The sequence below is a fragment of the Hemibagrus wyckioides genome, linkage group LG03 (assembly GCF_019097595.1).
Source record: "Hemibagrus wyckioides isolate EC202008001 linkage group LG03, SWU_Hwy_1.0, whole genome shotgun sequence".
NCBI lineage: Eukaryota > Metazoa > Chordata > Actinopteri > Siluriformes > Bagridae > Hemibagrus > Hemibagrus wyckioides.
Window position 1 is genome coordinate 12,947,869 of NC_080712.1, and position 21,608 is coordinate 12,969,476.

The following is a 21,608-nucleotide window of genomic DNA, read 5'->3' on the forward strand; positions in this document are numbered from 1 at the left end:
TGTCTGCTTGAGAGGAACAAAATGATGCTCCATAGACTTCTTTTTTATTCCTTTAACTTGCACAGCATGACAGTGCTGTTATAAATTGTCTTGGATTCTTTTTAAGTAGAAATATCTTCTTTTGGGATAAAGAGCATAACAAATCAGTATTCAGATTAGTCCTAAGGATCTGTGTGTAGACCAATGGTTTTTACAGCCCATATATTACCTTAGATTTATGACTGCTTTTAGGTTTGGTTTTCTACAGACAAATATTAGCCATCATTAAAATAAATAATATAAACACTACTGAATTTTTTTAATGAAGGTCTGTAAATGTTATAAGCATGTTAAAGCTTAAATTATATAAACATTTTATATATGGAAACTACAAAAAAATCAGACCCAGACTTTTTAAGTTGATGACGATCATTATCACTTGATTTTTATTTATTTTAATTTATTTTTACAAATATATTATGCTTGTGACCTAAAATATCTGACTAAGCCTTATTTATAAGTCAGAAATTCTGTCTGGTCAGCTCATGTTAGCTAGTTGCCGCAATTAAACTTCTAATAAAAACCCAAAAACCTACAATAAATCTGCTAAAAGCTTCAGTGCAGGTACAGTGCATAAAGACCCAGTGAAAGTCTTGAGCATGTGGTCACAAGGGGACAAATAAAGGTCATGGTGATTAACATGGGAGTGAACTGGACATGGTGTCGCCTGATGCTGTGTGATTCATTTATTCATTGTCATTTTCATTAAATGCTTTATTCTGGTCAGGGCCTCTGTGGTTTAAATGACTAATTTGTTTATTTGGTGAAATAAAACCAACCAAGTTTGCTAGAAAGGGTTGTGAGCAGGTACCCCCCCACCCCCCAAAAAAATTTGAAGGAGAGGCCGGAATTGTCAAACTTGTCATCGACAACCGTCCTTTTTGTAATACAAAACCCATTTTGTTTCTTAAAGCCGGGAAAAAGCTAAAATGAGTATTTTTAGCTTGTCCAGTCCTGTGGGGCCTTCAGCTGAAGTGCCAGGATGAACGAAGCCTCTTGTGTGAAGAGGTTTTGGCTGTATGAGGTGGAGGAGGGCGGGTTTGTTCTCACCCTCTCTCGTGATCAAGCTCTCACACATTAATCTGATTGAACTGGAATGTGCAGGGATTTCACGTTCTGAATGACTGCCGAGGAGGAGAGGAGGCGGAGAAAAGCTAAAGAGGGGATTCCTGAACAAACAAAGTCTTTTTTTTTTTTTTTTTTTCCCCCCCAACACGTTTGTGGCATTGGTCAACCCCCAACGAGGTTCGGCTTAAAGTCTCACTGCCGCCACAAACAGGGACACACAGTCTTCACAGATTCTTTACCGAACACAAAGCTGCCTTGTACAGAGGCTCATGTGTTTACACGCGCACAGCCTTGTGCTTTCACACACAATGACAACACACTTGCACTTTCACACACACGCATTCGAACACACGTACACACTCTCGCACATTCTCTCTCTTTCTCACACATGCCGGCCTCTCACATGATCCACCTTCTGCCCCCAGGACTAATGAGTTTAACTGGAGCAGTTATTTCTAACTCAGTGCTTGCTTAGAAAATAAGCTCTGACTTGTTGAGTCCTTTATGAAATTCTTTAAGGGTTCTGAGCGGAGAATTTTCCCAATTAGTTGTTGACCACAGCAGAAGTCCGCACTATAAACACTTTATGAAAGAAACGCAGAATGTAATCCCTTTTCCAGTAATACAGGTTCATTAACATACGCTTGACAAGATTTTTCGGATTGAAGATGAATATGTGTGGGAAGTGAAGAGTCCAGTTTGTGCAGTGCAAAGCTAGGGAAGCATTTCAAGCTTTCGGAATAGTTTTCTCATTGTGGAGCTAAATCAGAATAGGGAGGTGCCAAAGAAATACTACAGCGACAAAAAGAAGTGGTCTCACGCATCTTAGAAATCTGGCAGTTATTTTTCCTTTATATTCACTGACGATATGAAGGATCTGGAACCGTATGAGTATCTGGACTCTTTTTAGTGCAAGTGCTAATCAAACACATTTCTCATCTCTAGCATGTTCTCGGAGCCGAGCTGTCGGTGTGCGCTGAAAGAGAAAGCAAATGACGCTGGGTGGGGCGAGCGCAATGTAAAACTAATCAGCAAATACCAACGTCATGAAATCGCTCTAGCCAAACGTTTGTGCCGCACTAAGCACAGCTGTCTAACCCTGCAAGGGTGTGTCCAGGTGGAACGCTGTGTCCCTAATACAGTTCGGCTCAGCTCTGGAAAAGAAGCTTTTGTGAAAAATCTGGGCTAGTTTAACTTTCAGCTTTGACCGTCATACATGAGCGTTTGGTTCAGTTTGTCCTCACCCTCAGGGAAAGTCAGTGTTTTTTGTTTTTTCTATTTTGTGTGTGTGTGTTTTAAAATGACTCTAGGCAGCAGCACTCTCCACCACCACCACCATCAAAAAAACAAATTGAGGGAATTTGTTTTGGAAAAAATAATGTTCATCCATACACTTACACAGATTTGCAATTTTAGACTTAAGAAATAACACACAACAGGCTGTTGTGGCAGATTATTTTCCATTAACGTCATACCCTGAAGATGGTTATTGCTCTTGCACTACAGCAGTTCGCAAATGATCGCAATTTCCTCATGCTTTTTAACCGTTTATAGTTATGGATGATATGGAACATATCGTTGGGTTTTAATCTGGATTTAAAAACATTTAGTTCCTCGCCATTCCTTGAAATTAATAAGACTTATCATGTTACTGATAAACATTACATTATACCGAATTCTTTCCTAACAGAAAGCCTCATCATATCAATTATTATTTGATTGTTATAAAAATATGTTTTTGGTAATCCATTTATTATTATGCTTAAATTATGAGGAACTACTGTCAGAGCTGCTGAGATAAACAAACAATAAACCATGGTGTTCTACAGAAATACTGCACAGCTGGGGAATAACTTAACCCTACCCCGAAGTCCAGTATTTTCATGTTCTGGAGGTTGTTATTCAGCTTATACCGCAGCGATATGCTGACGTTTGCCAATTGAAATGATGCACATTAACAGTTTATAGTTAAAGTTTGTGGAGCGTCCGAGAGACAAGTTAGTTCCTGTTCTAACTTATACTTTAGTATCACTGTCTCTTTTTAGTATCACCAGTATCACTTGCGCTCTCTTTCATCCCCTTCTAAGCAAAACTAAGCTTGTCATTTTACCAAGAAACGACAAACCATGAGCTCTTCTGTCCTGAAGACTTTAAGATCATGAATATTACCCATACATCCTTCACGTTACGGTCGGGAAAAAACTGTGCTACTATACAAAAATAATGCTTCTGACCACCTGGATTCAGGAATTCACCAGTGCTGTGGTAAAATGTGGAAGTAGATCATGAAGGGGATTTATAGATATCTTTACATCATGTGTTTTGAGAAATGTGTAGCTATATGTTTACATTGAGCATCTGACATTAGCAAATGTGATGGGTTTTTTTGGTATTGGCGCAGTTTCATCATGCACTGGAATGTTCACTATAGAAACTACACAAACAGTTTAACAGTGGCTCTTGATTTGAATGAATGGCATGAATCAGCTTTGTCCTTTCAGCAAGATTTAAGAACATCATTATAGCCCAGATGTAAGAACGAAGAACGGCTCTTTGCTTACTGGCAGAAAACGGAGGAATAACAGCTGCACTTTAGAGATGAGTTGGAAAATCTGGAGAGTCAGTTGCTCCATTCCATTAGCACTGTTAATGTCATTCCCTGGCATGCTATTGCCAGGTTTGGCATTTCATACCTTCCTGCCTGGCGTTTAAGTAAGTCTTGTTTTTTCGTTGGTGAGTTAGTGACATGGTAACAAGAGTTGTGGACCCGTTTAAAATGTAATAAAATTGTACGCTAAGTGCAGCACATACTTAGTAATGTCTATTGTTTTCCTGTATTCAATAGATTGCTGTATAGCCGGAGTCTACCACGTATTTTACTAAGCAATAATTCATGGTTTTTAAGGTAATGAGAGCGTTTTAGTCAGTCTCTGACACCATCACTGTATTTCAGGTCACGTTTAACATGTCAACCTTCCATTACAGGTTTGGCATCTCCCGACTCAGCAGGTTTGTTTGGTCTGCCTGCTTGCGCTACAGACAACGTCTCATTTGGTTTCATCCATGATGTGTAAAGAGATCTCAGTTGCTATATATACACACATGCCCTTTCTAATAGACAAGAGTGTTTTCATACACAGCTAGTGAACAGGGGCATTAGCACTTGGTCCTCAAAAGTTATACATTAACTGTTGTTTCCACATCCAGGAATTTTTTTTTTTTTGTTGACGGTCTCTATTCCTGACAAGGGCATTATGCAAAAGGAAAAAGGTTGGCGTTTATGTCTGTGGTAATCTGATCAAATGGCAAGAAAGGAAGAGGAAACACTAAATTAGCATAGTCCTAGACCCCGAAGAGGAAATATCCCTGACATACCAGTGTTCAGAACATGTCTAACATACCCAGATCTATTTTCAGGGAGATTCTGACAATGTGAGGTGGAAGTGAATGTATTCTGAAACACCGGACAGCAATAGTGCCTGATATGCTTTTTGTATTGAACTGTAACCTCCATTCTGGCATCCTGAATTAATTAGTAATGTTATTAATGGAAGCAACAAAGGATTCATCCGCCAGGTTTCCTGGTTGGGGTGAGGAAAATTTACAGAGATATGGGTGTGTGACGACAAGAAAAATTCAGGAAAAAGGGAACAAATGAATGGAGTTTTGGCCCTCTTCGTCTCCCAACTCAATTTTTTAATAAAAAATCCAAATGTTCTACAAAGCACTTAAATGGCGAAGGAATCAACAGGTGCATCCCAAATCACAGACTTACACACTATCCTACCCCATTTTATAGTATAAATAGTGTGAATAGTCTGGGCACAGAACAGGAAGTTGGAATTTTCTTCAAGTACCAGGGTGATGAACTTCGTCAACCAAATAAACAAAGCCCGGAATGTCGGACACTTCATGCATGCAACAGTTGCGACTTTGCTCATGTACTGTAAGGGGTGGGGGTGGGGGCGGGGCTACCCAGTGCTGACGCTGGATGATGTCTTTTGAATCGGCTCACGTTGTGTGGGCATTTACATACACACATTTCCATGTGTTTGACATGATTTGCTATTAACAGCACACCCCAAAGTGTTTCATTCCCACAGCAGTTGACCGGTCTTTTTTATATTCATTGTTTCGTGTATATAATGTCCACGAAACAAGTGACTGTTACCACTTACTTTGCAGCAGCTGTAAACTGTTGGTCAGTCTTTCTTCTCTTTCTTTCAGTGATGATAATAAAGAAAGCTCTTTCTTCAATATTAAACACCTCACCATATCAGCCCTTACATGTTTTTAATCTGTTTGTTTGCAGCATTGGTCATACAAGTCCCTGTATAAGCTGTAAGCATATAAATGTAATGGAAGGAGTGCATTAATATAGACTTTGCAGCTTCTAAGGAGCCATGCTGCTGTAGAAAATTAATCACCACCTTTTAAAAATAGAATAAAACAGTGTCTAGTTTAGTTTTGGAATTTCCCCTCAACACATGAGCTGTTGACCTGAAGAGATTGACCTCAGATATTCAGCAGTCTTCGTTATGATAGACCCAATGATCAGACCAGTAGATTTGCTGGACAATCCAGAGCCAAAAAAACAACAACAAAACAGATGCACTCTGTGATGATTTATTGGGGAAGTACTGGAAAATCAGGAGAATCAGTTTTGGCCCTGACCTTAGAGCCATTACCATGAGGTGATGCTGCTCTGGCCTGCCTATGCTGAATTTTATCTACAGCCGTGTTGAAGCAATAAGTAAAATAACATTCAGAATCAGTTTGCTGTTCATGCAACAGCGGATATTTTTTTTTTTTTTTTTACAGGATTTGTTGTGGTTACAATAAAAAAGTGATTCAGTGTTCAGCAATGGTTAGTCAAGCAGGCATGTGCTAACAGAGATTGTAGAAGGAATTTGTGTTCTTTGAAAAAAGAAATTGTGGCGTTTGCTGTCGGGAACGTAGATAGATTTTTTGTTTGCTAGTCAGGTTTGTGCCAGTTATTTCCATCTGAAATGGGTTGTGTGAGAAAACCTTCATGTATCAGGTTTGGACACAAACACGTACACAACTGTCTTTTGCGGTAATCAGACATTAGTCATCTGTTATTGTTATTACCAGAACTAACACAGGCCTTATTAAAGGTGTTAGTATGTAAGCAAATTCTGCTTCAGACAATTATTATATTATAAACTGTTATGTTGCATTGTCATTGTCTGGACTGTTGTAGCTCGTGCGAATTGTTGTGCATTCCAAGATACTTTCCTGCTCACCTCGAGTGTAAAGAGTTATTGTGGCCTTTTTTGGGTAGGTTGAGCCAATTTGGTCATCCTCCATTGACTGGTTTCAGCATCAACACAGTGTTTCCAATTGTAGAATGACTACTCAGTGGCCCAGCCCATCAGGCACCAAGCAACATAAAATCTGCATGCTTTTATGCCCTGCCCTGCCGTCACCTGATTGGCTGATTGAATAATGAGCAGGAATAGAGACGCTTCTATGGAAGTGGCCTGTGAGCATATGTGCTGTATGTCATTTTAGTCTCATAAAACTTTTAGGACACTTCCTATTGGTTTTCATATTTGAAAAATGTACGATAAGTTAAAAACAAAATATAATAATTGTGTGTGTATATATATATTTAAATCCTGTTTTCCTAAATCAAGCAGGGTCAAATTAGTGAAATTACTGCAGCCTTGTTACAGAGATGTAGAAATATAGATGTAGAAACTGTACTGTTGAGCAAATGCCGTTAATATGCCGGGTCAGTTTAACATTCGCTATGTTGCGCAAGAGAGCTGTGAGTGTCAAAATGGTCACGTTAAAAGCTTGAAGGCGTGAAGAGTTCATCTGTGGGAGTGCCTGTGTCACAGTGGCCCTACTGTGCAAATTCACACAGGTGCTTTATCGTCACCGCTGTGTTTGCATACAAGCCAGTCAGAGCCTGTTGAAGCTGCAGGCATCCCTGTAAGAATCTCACAGGACACCACAGGGTGTGTTGTTAACTCTGTCACTTTGCTGTGGCACTAACTGCAAGGCAACAGTGCAGAGCTCTGCAGAGAGTTGTGAGCAATTCAACAACAAACCATAATGTACTTTACTGTCAGAGCAGTGTTAGATGCTAGGCCACTGTGTATGTGTGAGAGAGAGAGAGGGAGGCAGAAGTTTATTCTTTCTACAGATGGCACATCTCTCTCGCTGGCTGAGATGGGGTTGGGGTGGCTGAGCCAGGCACAGAATGCATTCTCTGTCAAATTCCCAGCATTCTCCTCTCCATTGTCTGAGCTGTGAAGCTCTCTTTATGCTGCGCAGTCCTATGCCTTTGCCTCAGCTGAATTATACTAAAGGCTCACTTGTATTCAACTTAAGCCTCTGTGAATGTGCAGGCATGATCTAGAGTATTTCAGTAGCTGTTAAACATACTCGTACAATAATGTTGCATTTACCAAAGGATTTCCCAATTAGCCTTTCAATAAAAAAAAAACCTCACTGCTACTTTACTTGACCTTGTTGCTACACTGTTCTCTGCAGGGAGCAGTTTATATGGAGTTGTTCTGTTGTCTTGTCTATTTAGCATGTACTGTATTTTGAATTCTGGGTGGCTCTATTTCCAGTCAGCTATCGGATGTACTTCCTTGCCTAACTAGTCAGCATTTGCCTCATGAGCAGCATCACGTGATGAGATTTCAGAGATGTGTATGTCTTGTGATTTCACATAAACCCTTTCCTTTCAGCTCTACGCAAACACATGCAAAGGGATGTGGTAGCTTAGTGGTTAATGTGTTAAGGGGCCAGTGCTGGGCCCCTAAACAAGGGCCTTAACCCTCAATTGATCAGTTGTATAGAGTGAGATAAAAATGTAAGACGCTTTGGATAGGGGCGTCCGCTAAACGCTGTAAATGTACGTGCATCATCTCTGCCTTTACAACTGCAAATATTAGAGAACATTTCTATAAAGATATTAGATATAAACCTAGCCTGACTTAGTTTCTTTGTACATTTAATAAGTAAAAGTTTGATTAGTGTTATTACACAGAGCTAGGAGTCAGGTAAGTGTTAAAGTATATAGTTGAGAAACATGGCAGCTTCAACGTATTATGTTATTTGTTGTTTTCCTTTGCTTTATTTACGTACTGACCATTTGACTTTTCTTGTGTTTCCCCAGGACGCATGGGTCTGAACTTTCACCACCCAGCAGCAGAACACATAATGCCACTGAGTGAGTGATTTTTCTTAATTTTGCATATATAGTGGTGTCACTGTAATACACTTCAACTGTACTCATTAATGTCTGTGTGATAATGTCTTCAGAATGACAAATCTGCTCTAAATGCATGTAAATGGGCTATTTTAAATTGTCCATCTGTAAATACTGGTGTCGTGTGTTCCCCCGTTTAGTTCCGAGTAGTTATTGTTTACAACAGCTGGCTGTAAGCCTGGCTCATTTTTGCCTGTCAGTTTGACCTTTACATAGCCTGAACTCTCGGCTGTGTGTCTCATAGTTCGCAATACTGCCTCGTGGCTCTGTTTCTGAGTCCTTCAAATGCACCAGTGCCAGCTGAGCAGAGCCGCATGGAGCCTGCACGCATGCGCACTAATATAACAGCCTTGAAACACTATCTATCCTTTTTTTTTGTCCCCTTCAGCAGGTGCGTCATAGCCTCAGGGGGCATCCAGAGAGGGACGCTGCCCTAAGCATGTGGGACGTTTCTTAGAGAATGGCTGGTTTTTATCCACACACCCTTGTGTACTCGACACACTTTAGCATGGGGTTTGGAATGTATGACAGTGCCTGAGGCACCCAGTAGGTGTCTGCTGTTTTCTGCTGGTCGGTGGTGTGTGTGTGTGTATGCGCATGTGTGTGTTTCTCTCAGTCAGGCAGAGTGGACATCTTTGTGGCCTGGTGCTGTATCCATCTGGTTTAGGGCTAATGTTTAGTGGGTAAGCACAGAGCCAAATCTTTTCCTCCCACTGCCATGCCTTCAGAAAGACCCTTACTGAGGATTTCAGCGGGAATATTACCCCGTGGATGCACTGCATGTGGGACGTTTTTTTTGCTCTGGTTTGCTTTTGTAGCATGTACTGATGTAGCTTAAAGACTAAAGTATTCCCAGGGTTGTCGAATATTTCAGGGGTTAGCAGTATTATCCGCAGAGGGTTGGGTTTACTGCAGTATTTCACTTCTGCCAAGCAGGAGCTTGCATACAATCTACTTCTGTAATGCTCTGATGAGTTTCAACTTGGGTAGAACCTACAACCACATATTCCCTTAAGTATATAAACTGTATATAATATTGGACACTCCAGCGAGTTTCTCACATTCTTATAAATATGTATGTTTGTACTATTTTTAGAATATAGGAATTTTTGGAACATCTCTCCAGGTACTTTTCTTTATTGCTGAGATATAATCAGTTTTTTTTTTAACCATTAGTATGTATCTTTTACCAGGAAGTGTATATGGTGTGCCTTAAATGGGCTTTTTTTTTTAAGTAAAGCATTCAAGATTCATTGATGGTATTTATTTATTTGTTTTTAAACTATTTACTACCAAAATTTACCGTATACCATATATTCATATTTCCAGTATACTAAAGATACAAAATATGGTACCACATCAGCAACAATGAAAGTACTTTTGGTATATCTGAAAGAAAGACGATTTTCTTATTTTTTTTTGTCATGTGTAGAAAGTAATCGATATCTGGTGATTGATGGATATAGCTATAAGCTGTTCGATATAGATATATAGAGATAGATCAAATATATGAGAACACATGCCTGTATGTAATGGTACAGTGTCTGGGCATGCCATGCTGGATTTCAATCCCTGTACAGTTCATTAGTGTGGATTTTTTAGTTTTAAAAACGCAGTTACCTTCCATCAATATAAATGACTATAATGATAGAATTTAAAGTACACCTCAAAATTATGCCGTTGTGATTAAACATGTCTGTTAGCTGAAAAGCCATTATTTTAAACCAGTTGGGAAGAAATAATGAAATGCCTGAATGCTCTGGCACAACACTCCTGTGATATTATCAGCCTGCTTGCTTTAAATGAGGCAGGACTTATCCGCATGCTGAGTAGCAGTTCAAGAAAGGTGGTGTGTGTGTACAAAAGAGAGAATTCCTACAGTTACCCTGTGATTTGCACTGTCACTGTTGTTAAAACTGTGCCAAAATCAACCTCGGCACTCAGTACTCCACAGAATACTCTTCCTTGCATAATCCCCTTAAATTGAGTCAGCAATTATTCCCACAGAGATAAGCTCACCAGTTGGTTGTCTTAACCTTCTACCAATTGGCCAAAAGCAAATAGCACTTTATGAAACACTTAAACTTTGGACCACATTCCCCCACGCTCTCTCTCACACACACACACACACACACACACACTGGCTTGCTTAATATTCTTTCACAAGACACATATCTCTTACTCTGTCTCTTTTTCGTCTCCCTCTTGTTGCTAGGCACTTGAGACTCCCTGACCTCTTCTCATCAGGCGACTTATGTCTGTTCTTAGCAGCTAAACACACAGACACTTTAAATGAAAAAAGGCTTAAATGTGGGATGCTCCAGTCTGGAGTAAATATTATTCTCCTGCAGTGAAAATGCCACACAATCGGGCGATGTTGGAGGCCTTTGCTTTGAGGAGGGAGTGTTATAAAGGAGCATGCTGAGAGACTCTTTAGCTCATTGGATGCTCTGTTATATGAGAGTCAGCGTGAGCTTTATTCAAGCCCTAGCACCCTTCCTACTACTCTAACAAGATGATGTGTGCCACACTATTCTTTACACAGAAATAACCAATGCACTATTAACGTGCTAATAGAGTTAGAGAGTACAGCTAATCGAGGAAATGTGCAACATACAAGAAAAAACACTACCTAGTTGAATACTATCCTGTGTCTCAGCTCCAAGTACAGCAGTGTCTGTTATTACCTGCTATGGAAGATAAAAATGCCACACTCTATTTAATGCAACTGTTATGGACCATGTGGAAGTACAACAAGCAGCCCAAAAAGTGTCAACTCAGCCCAGAGCACAACGGCTCAACCAGCAGCATTTTCACAGAATTTGCAAAAAAATTCCTGAAATGCAAATCAACCAATGGGAGTGTGTTTTTAAGGTTTCACCTGACTGGCAGCAAACCACAAGTTCAGAGCCAGCAGCACCAGCTATGACTTAGAACCATGAGTAGAATCCAAGAGAGCATATCTCTCTGGGTGAAAACGATAGCTTTCAATATAGGCACAAACCACAGGGATCCTTCTGCCTCACAGGAAGCATGCCTTAGCCTTCACTGCTCTAGTTTGGTAGCTTTCATATAATAGGACAGGCTCAGAGAAATAGTTCTAATCTAGATGAAGACATGAATTCTGATATCATCACTGGGCAAGTCTTCAGCTGCTCAGACTGTTTTAGGAAAAGGTGCTTGCTAAATATAGCTTCTAAATAGAATGCTGCTTCCTCCTTTCTGGTTAAGTTGCTACCTTAGAGAAGTCTCTGTTTCTCACATGGAGAAAACCATGCAACACCACCAACCCTGTGGTCCCACTAGCAACTGACAAGTCTGCTTTTAATTTGTCACTTAGTAGGCTTGGTGTTGTGAATGTACTGTAAATACAAAATTAATGGTTGTCTATTGCTTTGTCGCTTGCTAGTGAGAATATAGGGTGAATCGTCATGTTCATTTAATAATTTGGAATTTTTCTTATGTAATAATGTGTTTAGGGCAAATTTGTTCCCTCTTACTACAAGTAAGCGTTTGGGTCAAGGTGGTTTCTACGATTTTCTTTCTGGAAACTCACTTTGCTAAGTGAGCACATGAGGTCAAATGGTATAACATGGGCTCTGGGCTTTGGTCAGAGTTAATAAGGGGGAATAGTGCTATATTTTATGTAGTGCTTGCCTGACCCGGGCTCCTAAAAAGATAATCATTAACACTTTCATCCAGGGGCTGTGCATTTAAATCCCGATAGTGACCCAGCCATCTTGATCTGGGTGCCCAAGAAAGCAAAATAGGCAATGTTCTCTGTATGGGAAAGAAAACATTCTCTCGCTCAAATGTCACTCACAGTGACACTAGACTATTGTGAGCATCCTGTATGCGGAAGAGGGTAGATAGCATATGCCTCAGAACATTCCTGAGATAACTCATTTCAGCTCATAAGGAAATTATAGATAATTATCCATCTCTGCTTTTGCCAAGCTGAGTTTGAGCTCATCCCAAATCTATGTGTACGTGTGTGTGGGTGTGTGTATGTATGTGTGTGTGTGTGTGTGTGTGTGTGCGTGTGCGTACATACATGCAGACACACTGAGCCAAAAAATGTTGGAGCTGTTAGGGCCTGTGCTCTCACACTGTTGCCTTAGTGACTGTTCCCGATGTCTGCCCACAAAACCCATGTCTCTGTTTTTCTCCCTCTCCTCTCTGTCTGTCTGTCTGTCTGTCTGTCTGTTTCTTTCTCTCCATCATTCCTTCTCTAATCCCTCTTTCTCTCCTCCCCGTCTTTTCCTTTCTCTCCCTCTGTGCCCCCGAACAGCCAGGAGTTATGGTCGCAGAAGAGGTAACACTCTGCCTTCTCTCCTCTTTGTATCTGTGTTTGCTCAGGGTTAAGCTGTCTGTAAACCAAGGTGCTGTGGTTGGATGATGTCTTATTAATTCATCCCCTTCTCTGGATTATAGATTATAATATTATCAATACATACAATCATGATGGTGGGAAGGAAACTTAACCGGTGGTAATTTCCATGGGGTTTGAGTGTAATTTTTCCTGGTTTTATGGTTTTGTTTTTCTTTTCTTTCTGAGAGGAGAAAATTAATGGACAATCATCTCACTTTTTGCCTTAGTCATTGTGTTTTTCATGCTTAACAAAGTATTTGTGATTTATCCTAATGGCCTCCACAACACACACACACACACACAGTTGATAAATCATGTTACAATATCAGTTACATTCATTCATTCATTGGCTTCATTGATCAGTTTTCTAGTATTGTTGCATATAAATGCCAAATGTTACTAAAAAATCACAGATTTTCATATTCAGGTGCATATGCAGATGAATACCAATCACCTGTTAATTACCAGGCCGAATTTTTCAAATTAAGATTGTGACCATAACATTCATATGTGTTTCATATTAACATGCAGATTATGTACAAATTTAATTCGAACTTTGCTATTATAACAACCTCCACTCTTCTGGGAAGACTTTCCACTAGATTTTGGAGCATGGATGTGTGGATTTGTGCTCATTCAACCACAAGAGCTTTAGTGAGATCAGGCATGTATGTGGAGGGCTGGGGTGCAGTCACCGTTCCATTTAATCCCAAAGGTGTTTAGTGGGGTTGAGGTCAGAGCTCTGTGCAGGACACTCGAGTTGTTCCGCTCCAAATCATGTCTTCATGGAGCTCACTGTGACTGCACTGAGATATCGTCAACAGGTCTGGGCCTCTTAATTCCAGTGAAGGAAAATTATACTACAACAGCATACAAATTATATATGTATGCTTCCAACTATGTAGCAACAATTTGGGCAAGAATCACATATGGATGTGATGGGCAGGTGTCCACAAACCTTTGGACAAATAGTGTACACTATTTTACAGTGCATGAAAGGTTTGAAGCCACATGAAAAGAAAATGGGGAAAGATATATATATATATATATATATATATATATATATATATATATATATATATATATATATATATATATATATATATATATATAGTACCATACTGATTGTTGACACCAAGTACACCTCACAAAGTAATTGCTACTTAAAATGTTCTTTAAATTCAAGCACAATGTCTCAGCAAATCTTGGCCATAAATCTCTCAGACCGTCCCCGGTGCCATATTAGAAAAGCAGGCGGCTGTTATGTGAAGTCCGCAGCACATTAGGGATCGTATGGCACATTACTGCCCATTCGGTCACTTAGTGCTGGCCCTAAAAGTGTTGTGAAAGATTCATTTTATACACTGAGACATTGCACCATGTCCTCCTTTTATACAACAGCATTATTCTTAACTGAATGGCTGGTTCATTTACAGATATCAGTTAGCTCCCTTTAATTTAGTAGAACATGAACGAAATGTACCTGAATATGAATATCAAATTTCTTGTATAAATACGAGTCACAAATAAATCGGTTCGTATCCAGCTTGATAAATGAGGCACATTGTTAGTACTTTTGTAAAATTAACTGACTAGTAGCTGGTTTGAGATTATTCATTTGTTTTTTCACTGTTAAATCATTTATTATAGTAAATGTATTATAGTAAATCACAACTAGGACTGCAGGATATGGGCAAAAAATACCATGTTGCTTTTCCTGCATAGTGTGATGAGTCTGTAGTGTCACTAAAGACAGTTTACTGAATCTTGATTTATCTCGACACGTACAGAAAACATTTTTGGGTTAAATTATTGTGGATCTTAAGAGCGATTATTTACATGTGGCAGTATTTCAAAAGGCCAGTGATTTAAATGATGCTTTGTACAGCCCAAATTGACACTTTTGGTATTATTTTCAAGATCTTCCTGAAATATTAGTCTGCAGTCTTCCCCACAACTTTTTCAAGCACACCAATATACTATAATATTTATCGTCTCTCCTGAAAATACTGTATAGCCTACCTCTCTCTCTCACACACACACACTCACACACACACACACACACACACACACATGTAAAAAAAAAAAAAAAAATAATTAAGTCACATGTTGAAGCTTGGCCTTCCATGTTGACCATGAAAGCACACTGACTTGGTTTCTAAGTCTACATAATTATGCAAGCTTTTTGAAGGGCTTAACATTAACACATTTCATAATTATATAATGCTCCACTGTATGTATATCTTTTGTTTTTATTTTTTGACATTTCTCTCTTAGCTGTGATTTTATTTAAATTAGATTAATGTAGTGATTTGCTTTTAACCAGCACTGCAGTGTTAATCAACTCCTGGGCATAACCCATTTTCCCAATCTACTCTGTGATTTTCTTTCTCACCCTAAATCTCAGTGGACTAGGCCTTTTCTCTGCTCTGCTTTTAAGCTGAGAACTCTGATGTTGTCTTCAGAATCTGGAAGCTAGCAGTTCCAGATGAAAAGCAAATTAAAAAAGAATCCAAAGTAATTTAGCAGACTGGCATCTCACCTAGCTATAGCAAGAGTGTGTGTAATTTAATTTCACTGCATTAATGTATATTTCTGGAAAGACATGAGCACTTTTCCCGTTGGTTGTCTCTTTAATGGACTAACCACAAACAAGATGAATAACCACAATGTTCTCCTTCTCTTTTTCTGACCTTTTTTTCAACCTCACATTCTTTCTTTTGTGCTCCCTGTCCTTCTTTCTGCCTCTCTCTCTCTCTGTCCCGTTGTCTCGCTTTCTCTCTTTCTCTCTATTGCATAGGTCGCTCATCACTGTTTCCTTTCGAGGATGGCTTTTTGGATGATGCTCATGGAGATCAGTCTCTAACTCCAGGGCTGAACTCCCCCACTCGCTGTCAGAATGGTGAGAGGATGGAGCGCTATTCCAGAAAGGTCTTTGTTGGTGGACTGCCTCCAGACATTGACGAAGGTATTTGGCATACACACCACTGTTATATCATGTAAAATAAGGTACTCTTTGGGATACATAAATAAATGGCCTTTTCCCTTTGAAAGTGATAGAAAATGAGTTATTCAGCTTTGTTGTTAGAAGAGGACGGAGGTATAAATCACAGTTATTATGTAGTCGTTTGAGTTCTTTTGTCCAAATTGCTCTGTAAACATCATAAAAAACTTATCAAGGAAAAAGAAAGATAATCTCAACCTGGCCATCTGCCAGAAGTCTGCCTACATGAAAACAACCCATACAAAACCGGCTGACCTTCAGGCACGGTGGTTTAGTGCTTGTGGGTTTGATTCTCACCTCCATCATGTGTATGTGGTCTGCCTGTTCCCCCTGTGTTTTAAGGATTTCCTTTGGGTACTCTGGTTTCCTCCCACTACCCAAAGACACGCGTTTTAGGCTGGTTGGCATCTCTAAATTGTCCGTAGTGTGTGAATACTGCGTATGTATGTGTGATTGTGCCAGGGTATCTACCCTTGTACCCCAAGTTCCCTTGGATAGGCTTCAAGTTCTCCAGAACCCTGTGTAGGATAAGCAGTAAAGAAAATGGAAGGATTGATGGAACCAGCTGACCAGCACTGGCTAGCAAAAAACAGTTACATTAGGTCTATTACATTAGGCAGACAGTTGTGTGCCATGCCTGATCTTTTTTCAGCTGGTCCTGTAACTAGATTGCCGATCTTGTCACCCAGACGAGTGTGGATTCCCATTTGAGTCTGGTTCCTTTTAATGTTTCTTCCTCTTGTCACCTCAGGAAGCTCATTGTTATGAGTGTTATATAAATAAAACTGAATTAAATTGAGTGTTTCACGTCTCCTATCCACCAGAGGACATAAGAATCACCTAAATACCTGCTTATATGCAGAGACATTGCAGCAAAGTCACTCAGTAACTCAGTACCGAGGGAGTTGGGATGCCTTCCATTCACTCCTTTCCCACCTATTATGCACCTTTCTAATTCTTTTCACATTGCAGACAATTCGGCATATATGCCAACAACTAGGTCCCAAGCTTGCAGCAAGACCTTAGTTTCATGAATGGTCTTGAACCCCTGGGCAGCTCTCTACCCAATTAGATCTACTGTACCAAAAGCGAGAGATTTGGCACCGTATTGAGGGTCACCTGTGCCTGTAGATTTGACCTTTCAGAGTGAATTGCCACTAAGAGACACCAGTAATCACCACTGAATCACTTTCTCCGGATTCTAAAAGGTCACCCCTGTTAGTAGCAGCAGTCATCTCTGATCTCTAGTTAGATTCCTCATAGCATAGATTACCCAGGTTACAACTACAACATCCATAGTTGCATATGTGGCTAACATTTCTGAAGGTTGAAACTGGCATACTGGATAATATTGTGAAATATAATGGCATAAGTGGCTCAGGTGGTGTGTGGGAGATACTATTAGACTAAATGGGGATGAGAAAAGGGAATGTATTTTATAATCCCTTTTCTCTTTGGTGGAAAGTTTTTGTCAGTTTTGACAGCACTTTTAGTCCTAGCTGATTATGTATGCATATGTGCAAGATGGCTCTTAGCTCTTGCGGACACTTTCAGCAACACCAAGCAGACTCTGTTTGTCTGACAGCAGATGTGATACATTGCACTCAAACAGTGTGAATAGTGACAAAGGGCACCGAACTCTGTGAGTCTCCTACAGAGAATTCGGATTGTTATTAAACATGTACTTAGCACACTTTGGTCAGATTGGCTAGAACAAGTCTAACACATGCCGATGTCATGGACATGGCTTCAGAAGAAACCATAGTTACTTTGTTGTGTGATGTCAAAGTCATGGGCTTTGTCCTAAATTCTCCTTTTATTTTTCTCCCCTCCACATAGATGAGATCACCAATAGTTTCCGTCGCTATGGACACCTGGTTGTGGACTGGCCCCATAAAGCAGAAAGCAAGTCCTACTTTCCTCCCAAAGGTAAGAACTAAAGCCTAATGACCTTCCACTAGAGCCTTCTGTGCTTCTACATCTAACAGACGTTAAAGTCTTTCTGTATTAAACTGCATAATATTCAGCAAGTGCTAAAATCCATCAGTTATATTTGAGCATAGCCATTATATCTTACCTTCCCTGTACACTGCCATCCTCTTCCACCAAAGTCGAACAAACTCTGGTCCTGGATTATCCTCCATCCTGAGCATTTCAATGTTTTTCCTTTTTCAACATACTCATTACAGCCCAGGAATGATGGTTATGTAGCTGGTTAGTTTAATCAGGTGTATTAAAGGAAACAATAAAATGTGTAGGACAAGGGGGTTCTTTGGGACCAGGTTCTGGAGCATGTGCTCTATACCATTATTCACCATATCCGCCTGCCCACATTGTTAACTTGCTATGCCTGTATATATTTACACACCACCATTTATCATAACAGTACTAATCCCATTTACCAAGCCCAACTATCCCTATACCATTCTCTACCACAGCCTGCAAACCCTCTTCACTCTTACCCCACAACGCCTGCTTTTTCTTTAACATGTTAACCACCGGAGTCTATTGTTCCTCTGCACCATCCTTTATCAGAGACTTCCATCACTCTATACCATTACCCAGCACCTTTAGCATGATATCCCTCTATATTTAAACCCATAACTGTCTACGTCACCAGTACACTGATGCCCACCAGACCCTACCTGTTACCTACCAGAACCTACCATTCCTCTACACTCTTCCCCAACATAGTGGTGTTCTACACCAGGGGTGTCCAGTCTTATCCACAAAGAGCCGGTGTGGGTGCAGGTTTTCATTTCAACCTAGCAAAAGCCACACCTGAGCCTACTGAAAGCCAAGATCAGTTGATTTAGACATGTGGAATCAGGTGTGGCTTCTGTCTGATTGGAATGAAAAGCTGCACCCACACCGGCCCTTTGCAGATAAGATTGGACACCCCTGCTCTACACCATGACCTTACCAGAGCATCCCACTAAACCCACAAAAGCTTATTGTTCCCAAACATGGTTACCTACCAGAATGGTGCTTGAGCCCTGTCCAAGGCATACTGTCATTTTACACAACAAGAATCTTATGGAAGCCTATGGTCCCAATATCTGTTCAGAAACCTGTCTACAACCTACCAGAACCTATCATATCTCCACACCTGGGCTTCTCAGTTACAGTCCTCCGTACCACCTATCCTGTACTGTTAGTCCTTCCCTTAACTGGGTGAGCTCTTATTAAGGGCTAAATTTACTGTCATCCGTAAGGTAAACTTCAAACTGTACAGGGCAGCAGGTCCCCATGCCTGGAGTTAAGAAAATTAGCTCTACACTACAAGGACTTCTTGGTCCTCACATATCTTCACAGAATTTACAAAAATTTTAGCGATATCAGAAGTAATCATATGATATACAAATTGAATTTTCCTGTTGTACTGAATTAATGAAAGTAAACAAAAAAAGACTAAAGATGTACTAAAGATCCTTTCAGTATCAAAATAAAGTCAAGTAAATACTCGACTTTATGGCATCTAGTTGTGGGAGAGTAATGACTTGTAATCGCATTAGACAGTGTCATGTTATACAGAGGATAGGTTCTGTTTGAGTCTGGTTCCTCTCTAAGCTTCTTCCTCATGTCGTCTCATGTAGAGTTTTTCTATGCTAACCTTTGCCTCTGCTTTGTGACATCTGCTGTGAACAGCGCTATATAAATAAATCTGAATTGAGTTGAAAAAGGTTGCAGTGTGATCGGATAACAATGCTGAATATGGAACTAGACCATAGGAATTGCATTTTAATGGAAATAAGGTTATTTGCATTCTGCAGTACTTCATGCTCATTTCTGGAACGGAAAAAGACAGATTTTTCTCCCCACAGTTATTAATGCACCTTCTATATTTAAAAAAAATTCAGCTTGCGCTATGGCAGTAGCATGCACAGACATTTCTAGGCAAGAATGCTCAGATGGCAAAACACAGGCTGTCTGTCTTCCAGGCACGTGCACATACACTCACACCCATCCTGCAGGTGTAGCTGGTAGGGAGGATTGTTTGTGCTCAGTACCTTGAGTGATTGGCTCATTGAGCGAGAGTTTGGCTTGGCCAGGTGATCAGAGCTCAGCTCACGATCCAGAAAATACGTCATCTCTGAGAGAGCTACTCCATAACACTCCATGTGTCATATCAAGGAAACTATTAACACAGTCCTGGATATGACTCACATTCCTCAGCCTGATGCTAATGTGCTGCATCTGGGGAAGGCCTGAAAAGAATTCCTGTTCCCGTTCCTTTCTATCTCTCCTTTCCATCACTTGCTCCTTTTTTGGAATTCGAAAACATGCGGCTAAAATAGCTGTGCATTTGGAGCTATAGAGAAAACAGAAAGCAGTGTCCTTGTAGGGGAGTCATGTGATCTGGAAGAGTGTGATAGGAAAGTGTTCCCTTGCCCTACTGAGGCTAGCAGCAGGCTAGTTCACCGTCATGGAGTTGTACCTCATCTTTAACTCTTTATCTTTCAGTTCTGCGCAAAGTGATTTATAATGAGTCTTTTACTGTGCGACTAAACCTGTTTTATGTTAGTGATTGTGTAGCCAGTGTGTGTGGCTTTGTATTATATGCATAAAGTGCAACTGATTGTGTAATAGCCTTGATTCGCTTCGTATCATGCAGTAGTCTGTCCCGTGTAGACATAGGAGTCGTCCAGCGGTCATTAATCTCTTCTCTTATTAAAAAGTGCAGGCGTAGCGAATGGAAGATCCTGCACACTTCTCCATGACATGCAGTGTAAAACGATCACTTCTGTCTCTGTGCCTGCGTCAGGCTGCTCCAGTGCGACTCACTGACTCAGTCATGGACTCGAGCAGAAGCAATAGCCAACTTACCATATGGTTCTCAGATATGCGTGTGTGTATTTTGAATCTCTTTCGGAACAGATTGCAGTGTTCGGTAAAAGGGTAACTGACTTTATCCCCATACACAAAATGGAGCGAGACTAACAACAGGCTACTTCAGTCTGTAGCTCAATATGTTCTGCATTTCTAGAGCTTTCTTTAGAGCTGTGCGCCTTTATCATAGCACTTATTTATTTTTGGGTTTCCAATGCTAAACCTCTCAGCTCTCTCATCACATCCTGATCATTAAATTAGATTAGAGTGACTGCCGAATCAGTGTGTGTTGTATTCAACCTCTAAACATCTAAACATTCAAATCTGGTTATATATAAGGGGTTTATTTAAACAGGAAAGAAGAAATATTTATATTTTAAATATTTGATATTACGGACTGAATCTGAATGACATATTCTGTATTAGTAGTTTTATGGATGATATTTTTTCCCCCCTGTAAACACAAGTGGAATGCTATGTAATATTTGTTTAATTATTATTTATCTTGCATATTTATATACCAAAAATCTTTTTGCTATATAAATTATTTATATTAAAATATTTTCAATCACATATTTTATTTTATAATATTTGTCTTTGTATTATTTTGTATTTATTTTTGTTCATGAAACACAGAAAAACATATATTTAATTATAACATTTATTTATTTTTTTTAAAAAAAGAACAATTTTTGTTTGTTAATTATTAAAATAATAGAATGTTTTCCAGATTTTAAAATAATAGTTAAATAAACAAATAAATAAATAAAAATCGTCACTTGGGGGAGGGGGAATGAAACATTATTGTTTGTTGATAATTAAAATAATAGAGTATTTTCCAGATTTAAAAAAATAAAAATTAAATAAATAAATAAAAACTGTTATTTAGAAAAAAATGAAACATTTTTGTTTGTTGTTAATTAAAATAATAGAGTATTTTCCAGATTAAAGAATAAGAATAAAAATGCAATAAATTGATAAATAAATAAAAACCCATAATTTAGAAACAAAGGCAAGAGAGTCTGCAGAGGATCTGTCACACA

At 39.5% G+C, this 21,608-nt stretch overlaps 1 protein-coding gene across 9 annotated transcripts in view; it reads left to right on the forward strand.

Annotated features, from left to right (window-relative positions):
* cpeb3 (cytoplasmic polyadenylation element binding protein 3) overlaps positions 1 to 21,608 on the forward strand; it is a 50,720-nt gene that overhangs the window by 16,219 nt on the left and 12,893 nt on the right. For 7 of the 9 annotated variants that reach the window (XM_058380962.1, XM_058380947.1, XM_058380992.1 and 4 more), the window contains 4 exons: positions 8,267 to 8,320; positions 12,651 to 12,674; positions 15,532 to 15,699; positions 17,575 to 17,664. In XM_058380962.1, the coding sequence (XP_058236945.1) occupies positions 8,267 to 8,320; positions 12,651 to 12,674; positions 15,532 to 15,699; positions 17,575 to 17,664 (336 nt within the window). The remainder of the gene's footprint in view (positions 1 to 8,266; positions 8,321 to 12,650; positions 12,675 to 15,531; positions 15,700 to 17,574; positions 17,665 to 21,608) is intronic. The other 2 variants (XM_058380955.1, XM_058380977.1) reach the window with 1 other exon arrangement.